At 34.8% G+C, this 7,213-nt stretch overlaps 1 protein-coding gene across 2 annotated transcripts; it reads right to left on the reverse strand.

Moving 5' to 3' along the window:
* Positions 1-263: 263 nt before the first annotated feature.
* On the reverse strand, positions 264-5,432 carry LOC107914277 (phosphatidylinositol/phosphatidylcholine transfer protein SFH12). 2 transcript variants are annotated; one of them, XM_016843144.2, is made up of 15 exons: positions 5,179-5,432; positions 4,942-5,079; positions 4,051-4,279; positions 3,574-3,673; positions 3,185-3,451; positions 2,869-2,946; positions 2,652-2,753; positions 2,511-2,560; positions 2,229-2,328; positions 2,017-2,112; positions 1,818-1,925; positions 1,531-1,645; positions 970-1,370; positions 776-856; positions 264-678 (listed from the first exon to the last, which is right to left on the reverse strand). In XM_016843144.2, the coding sequence occupies exons 2-15, from the start codon at positions 4,970-4,972 to the stop codon at positions 670-672; spliced, it is 1,767 nt and encodes a 588-aa protein (XP_016698633.1). In that variant the 5' UTR covers positions 4,973-5,079; positions 5,179-5,432; the 3' UTR covers positions 264-669. The 2 variants fall into 2 exon arrangements, with proteins under 2 accessions (XP_016698633.1, XP_016698635.1); XM_016843146.2 differs by having other exon boundaries at positions 1,531-1,639; positions 5,179-5,386.
* Between the last annotated feature and the right edge of the window lie 1,781 nt (positions 5,433-7,213).

Raw genomic sequence — 7,213 nt, forward strand, 5'->3', positions numbered from 1 at the left:
ACTTTGCTTTTCCTTCAATCATCAAAGTGAAAAATTTTCAACTACACCTTCCATTTCCAAGTAAACACGGCCTCTTTGGACCGCCTCCTTGCTTTCGCTTGTAGAAATGATGCGACATTTACACATACGCATCTCATTTTGGTAATATTAGGGAGGGTTATTGTTTTATAATAAAGGGTACACTAAATTTATGATAGAAGTGTGGATTATCTGTCTATATTACTGGTTAAACACATGCATTGAGTCACATGTAATGTAAAAAATGTTGAAATAGATGGCTGATTATATAACTTCCCATAATGTTTTATAACAGAGACTAGGAATTAAAGAATGCAGATTAACACTGACTACATAATTAAATTCCGCTGCATGTTTCCAGGAAAGTTTCATTTCCTTGCTTTGTAACCACTGGTTTTCTAAACAAGGCAGATAAAAAAGAAAATAAACAGTTGAGTGTCGAGCTCATGCCAGGCGATAGGTATATATAAATATATGTATATTTGTACAATTGATCCTTGCGGGGCAATTAATAATGATAAAAACTTGAGATTAGCATCTTATGAGACCAGAGTGCATTTGCAGGGTGTGGGGTGGCTTGGTCTTGAAAGAAACAAATTATTCCACCACCTCTTTCCTGAGCACCTGTGTCAGCTTACAGCATCTCATTCATCACCAAAACTGGAACACAAGCAAATGGAGATTTCGGAATGAGACAGGTTTATAAGCAAAAGATAAAATTGGGCAAATATTAACTAATATGATCTTGATATCTTACTATTAAAGTCCTCCTCTTCTTTTTCTTTTTCTCAATATAAGCCACAAGCTCCTGCTGTTGTGCAAATGAGTCTTCTAGAGCCTGAAAAAAGCAAGGCAATGGAAATTGCAATCAGTTTTACGTCCATGCAATACAATTTATATATATATATATGTGCAATTATAGCTCGTTTCATCAAAAATAGAAACGGTTACCTTCTTGGTTGCCATAAGCTCTTGTTCTAAGGCATCAGCCCGGGTTAGTGCAGAATTCAACATTTCTTCCTTCTCAGGGGGCATTGTTGTACTTTGCCTGTTGACAACAGATAGTTTGTGCTCCAACTCAGCCATACGTTTCATGACTGACGCCAACTCATCATGGGAGATGGCTGGTGATGGTGGTGGTGTTAACTTGGCCGGACCTTCCGCGCTCTTAACCTTTGTGCCAATGCCTTCAGCCGGACTAGAGTCGGTCTTGTCATCGCCGGCCTTTCTTGGCATGTTGCGTGTCACTTTCACCATGGTGGCTATTCCCATAACAAAGGTCATCACACCATTGAAAACATGAGAGCTAGCCGCATCCGGGTGCTTGCGACTTGCCTGCTTACTAAAAGAATCTGCGATTTCCACAGTAGAGAACCTTATACCTGTTAGAATCTAGACACGTAATGTAATACCTTAAACACGATATTATGATACGGAAATAATAACAAACACAATATGAATACATGATTGAGGAACACGAAGAGCAAATTAGAGTCTGAGTAGGCCATGCACCTCTCTGTAGAGGAGCAAAATTTCCATTTTGCTCTGGTTTCGCCAATGCCAAATCCATCACGGGTTCATTAACCACTGCGACAACATTTTCATTTGGGCTCTTTTGGACCTGTGACTTTCGGAAGAAAATGAAGGGATTGAGGGAAAGCAAATAAATTCGATCAGGTTAAGATATTTAGCAACTCAAGTTCTTTGCCAATAGGCCTTGCATAGCATCCTTTAAGGCTTCTATATTAACTTGATTCACCTTTTAGGTCCTGAAATCTCTTAAAGGCTGCTAAACTTACTATTTCCTGTACGGGAGGGGGTTCTGAATGCTCAACAGGATTGTCTGATTGTTTAATTGGTGCAACTGGAACTGCCTCAGCAGCCACGGGTTCACTAGCCGGCGTAGACTGTGAAACAAACTACTTGGTCAATCAAAGAAAAATGAAGAATCGAAATAGAAGAGGACGTCGATATAGAGGGCAAAAGAGCAAGTAGAACCTTTGGGGACTCAGTTTTAACCTCTGAAGTCGTTTTCTCTTCAGTGCTTTCATCCTGTGATTTCTTTGAGCCTTTATGTGCACCACTTTGAACCATCTGCAAAGTCAAAAGGACTGATTAGAAGTGCCTTGAATCCAGATCACAAACGATACAAGGTCATCAATATGACTGCAACTGAGGGAGAAAAAAGAAATAAAAAATGAATGGTTCACCTTAATGATCTCTGGGTCCTTCCATGGACCCTTATCAGAAAGCATGCAACCTCCTTTATCAGCACAAGTGCAAGTGCCTCCCAGAAAATCTGGCAACTCACTGATATAGAGCCCCAACATGAATATATATCATCTACATATAGATACATACATACATACATACATACATACATACATACATATGTATGTATGTATATAGGAAAAAGAAAAGAAGCAACACCAGGAAAATGTTGCAACATCATGAAAAAGAAGAAAAATTTAAATAATCTAGCGGGAACATACCTTTCATCAATTATTTCAAGCAACTTGCTCTGATATTTGTTGCCAAGAACCTGGTATGTAATTGATTTTACCAATTATTTGCTTATTGGTTAAAACTAGCAAATTCAGGTGTGAGGAAACATATGTAATCTGTATGCTTACATTGATCTTGGCTGTGGTTTTAGGATCTAGGAAAGACTTGACAGAGTTCCACAACATTCTAAATCCAGAACCTGCATTGATGATGAACATGCGATTCAATGTCTGCCAAAATGGAAACAACGTTGCACATCAGACTTCTATCATTTACAATTTAAAATGTCACAACTAAATAAAAAACTTAGATATTATCCATCACTAATTTTAAGGAAATCAGTACCTCAGGATAATTATCACCATCAATCTTCTGAAGGCTACCTACAAGGTCCCTTGCAGCTTTCGTGAAGCTCTTAAGACCCTGTGTTGTTAACTCGAAATTAAACCCCAAAAACATTCTTATACATTAATAAAAGTTTCCTTTTTTCTTTGTAAAAATACTTGAGTTGGAAGGTTAGAGGTCGAAACTAGCATTTCTCTTTTATTCAATGGCCAAAAAGGATGGCTAGAGAAGAACCAGCTGGATTAAGTCCGGATTTGTTAAACTGAGCATTGAAATTGTTGTATCATAGACATAGTAATTATTGAATCTCACTTACCACTCCTTGTACATCTAAGATTGTTGTGCTTTGATCAATGTGCTTCTTGGCTGCAATCGAGCAAGCAGGAAACTTAACACTAAAGGTCTTCTCAAACTCCCTTACATGGTATTTGAGATAGCGGTCCATGGTGGTGACTTGCATGAGCTTGGAAGCATCTACAAGGCCTAGTCTTTCTATATACACCGGTCGTCCGTCCTTATCTACTCCATGATACCCCTGAGGATAATATTTCAACACTTCCGCCTGCTCCTTGAACTCGAAGTCCTTAGGAAAAGAAGAAAACACTAGCAAAAATGAGAGTCATCTTCTGGGCCAGTTTTAAAAAGGCAATGTTTGATAGGAACCTTAAACAAATAGCAGAGTTGTATGTTCTGTAAGAAGAATACCTCATTAATTGTGTCGGTACCAAATTCCTTCCTCCATTGGAGCATATTAGTCCACATTTCCTTTGATTTCTCAATGTCAAATCTTCTGGCCTTCAAGAACCTGCATTATAGAGAGGTACATTTACAGGTGAGTAATGTTGAAACTTAAATATAATATTTTGTTACCCATCGGACTGTGCATAGCTGCTCAAATCCTTCTTGAACTCTGCATATTTTGTTCTATACTCTGGATTCACATGCAAACCCATTTTTAATCATTCATTCAGCTTACACATGAATAGACATGTCGAAACATAAAATATAACAGTGTATTTATCTACAACAAGATAGAAGAAACCTATGTTATACAGACATTATGCTCAATTTTTTAGAAGTTCATTTTCATATATTTAGAAAGATTATAACTCCTCCCTCCTATCCAAATATGTCAGATACGAGTACTTTAAAGAAAAATAAAGAGTCGGGAAAGAAAGTTACCTTAGCAACGTATGATAATCATCATGTCTTGCAGGTAACTTTTCCTCCAATATAAGTGCCTGACGCAAGGCATCAACAGACTGCATCTCCTCTGCATCAATCTCATCATCTATTTCAATAGACATTACTTTACTGCTCCTCCTACCTCTCTTTGAAAGTGAATTCCTGAATTTATTGGATGCACTCCTTGCTGCCTTCTTAACAGACCCTGATTGCTTCAGCTCCATATCTGATCAATGCCGATATGATGAACAAATTATTAACATTATAAATGGATATATACTAAAAGCCCGAAAACATTCCAAGCTTTTTCATCTCCCAACATTACATTTTGGTTTCTGATCAACCATCATTAACAAAAAACGACTAAATAGCATAGCACTGGAATAGCATTACAGTTATGCCACAAAAAAAAGCCATGCAAATCAACATTCAAAGGTACAATAAATAAAAGCATTCTCCACCAAGATGTTCCTTGCATGCGCTTATACTTAAGGTATTATCCTTTTTGAGAACCAATGATCCCTTAAAAGGATTTATCACTCGAAAGTGCGCCTCCATTGATTCAAACTTAGGACTTCTCGGGACCTTTTTACAACACAAGTAGCTCAATCACTACTTGCCTTGAGAAAAGATCTCTCTTAAATGAGAAGTTCTTGATTCGAATCAACATAAGCACACATTCGGTTGACAAATTCTTAAATGATCTGTGGATGTTCAAAACGGATACCTTAGATTTAACGATGGAATCCCATCGAGCAACACAGAAGACATAAATCAATACATAAAAAAAAGGGGGGGAGACTAATTATACCTATAAACATGTTAATGGAAAATCTAAAGATGCATGAAGATCTAACAAAAGAATGTTAAAAAAAAAACAGAGAGGACCTTGGGTCTCGGCTTGAACAGCAGACATCATCGGAAGGTAGTGAGAGAATTTTCCAGATAGGTGAGCAACAGTAAAGGGCAGAAGGATCACACAGTCGTCTTATCGTATATCTTATCGACCCCCTTGGACCCAAATTCCTGCAAATACAATGTTAAATATTACTAACCAACATTCAAAGATGATTAAGAAACACCAAAACCCAGAATTCAAATATTAAAAAACAAAAAAAGATGTACCTCTGCAAAGTAGGAAGGAGGATGGTAGGGATATTAATATAACAAAAAGCTCATTAATTCTATTTTACATGGGATTTTTTTAGCTTGGTATTCGAAAATGGTGGAGAGACAAAGAGGCAAAAACGACATAAGAAGAAAATGGGTGGGTTTTTTTCTTCTTTATTTGGCAATTACCCATTGGTGATCTTTGACTAAATCTCAACTCTCGTCTCGACAACAACTTCGGCAGTTTAATTTCATTTCTTTTTCCTTTTGAAGCATAGTATAGTAATAATAATGGGGGCTTTTTTCATTACAGTTTAGAAAATTGAGCGAAATGCAAGGCCTACCCGTTCAAAAATATCTCATCTTAAACCAAACGGTCTTCGCGGCAAATTCATACTCGATTTGACTTAGAATTCGTTGGATGGGCTTCCTCCAATTTTTTAAAATTTTGTCTAAAGGGCTGGACTTCACTATTTAAAACATAATATAATATTAAAATAATTTAACATAGTGTTTATATATTTGATAATTATAAATTCAAATAAAATAATTATTTTTTATCATTAAAGATTAAAGCTTTACTTTGTAGAGGAAAAAGAAAAATTAAAAGAATGGAAAATATAATTATTCTTTTCATAGGTGTGCTTTGTAGGAAATATAGAAATTTGGAAAGAACATTTTCTTTCTATCCATTGCTTGGTAGAGTAAACAAATAAAATTAAAAAAATAAAACATTTGAAAAATAATCATTTTGAACTAACATATACATCTGTCTCATTTCTCTCCTCTCATCATTCCAATTTGAAAAGATTGATTTTTATGCATTAAGATGGAAAATAATCATCTCTCATATTTTCTTTCTTCTCACTTTTCTTCCAACTAAACACACTCAAAATTTATTTTCTTTCCACTTTTCTATTGAACTTTTTTTTTTATATTTTCCATCTTTTTATTTTTCCACTCCTTCAATATTCTATCTTTCTAATTTTCTTTTCACCCTACCAAGTAAAGCCTAAAAGTGTTAATGTGTAGTCAAATCGGATTTAAGTTCGGCCTTTATATAGTATCAACACCACACGTATTTGTTCAAATGTGATTTGACTCGAAATATGCCTTAATTGTCTTGACTTATCAATATTTGTAAATGGCTAGCTCAAGTTTATTTAGACTCACTTAACATGTTAAAAATGTATTAATCTTCATATGATCTAAATTATATAATATATAAAAATAAATTGAAATATCGTTTTGAATTATAAAATTGTAAAACAAACCAAGTCGAATTTAGTTTAAGCTTTGAACATTGGAGCCTAAACTTGTTACATATATTAAACATGCATAACTTTTGTTTTTACTCAATCTCATATTTAAGTTTATTATTTTTATTCAAATTTTTGTCAAATATTGAGTAAGACTTTAAATTTAAATAAATAGCTCGACCTTTAGACATGTTTAGATTAAACCAATCCAACCTGAATTAATAAATACTATGTCCAAAACTTTAGGGGAATGGATAACCCAACATTTAAACATATCTTTAGGCCCTTAAATTTTTACTAAAAAGTTAATTTGGTTAGGTCGAGTAAATCTATGTTGTTGAAGGATGTTTTTTGATAGTGTAATACATTAAAAAGAAAAATTATTTTTTTGTGGTTAAAGGATAACTAATATTTGTTATTAGCTACAAGAAAATGAATCAATTCTAGCACCTCAAATACTAGAATGCACCTCTTTAAGGTCTTGGTTGGTGCAGTCTTGGTGGTTAATTGGAGGGGCATAGTATGGCTCTAGCTCGCCATTTGTTGATCCGAATTCAAATAACTAATCCCTGTTGAAGTAGGAAACTTTATTTTCATGCAAAACATAAACGTAATCATTTTAGTCATGTGCATGATCAAACAACCAAAAATAGCATTGTATGTTGAAAGATGATCTACTACTACAAAAAAAAAATCTTCCATTTCATAGTTTTGTAATCAGCATATTTGATTATGACTTAAAGCATAATCAATCCTTTAACTTGGATAAGTTGGTTAACAAAACCAAATGT

Source organism: Gossypium hirsutum, chromosome D10 (assembly GCF_007990345.1).
Source record: "Gossypium hirsutum isolate 1008001.06 chromosome D10, Gossypium_hirsutum_v2.1, whole genome shotgun sequence".
NCBI lineage: Eukaryota > Viridiplantae > Streptophyta > Magnoliopsida > Malvales > Malvaceae > Gossypium > Gossypium hirsutum.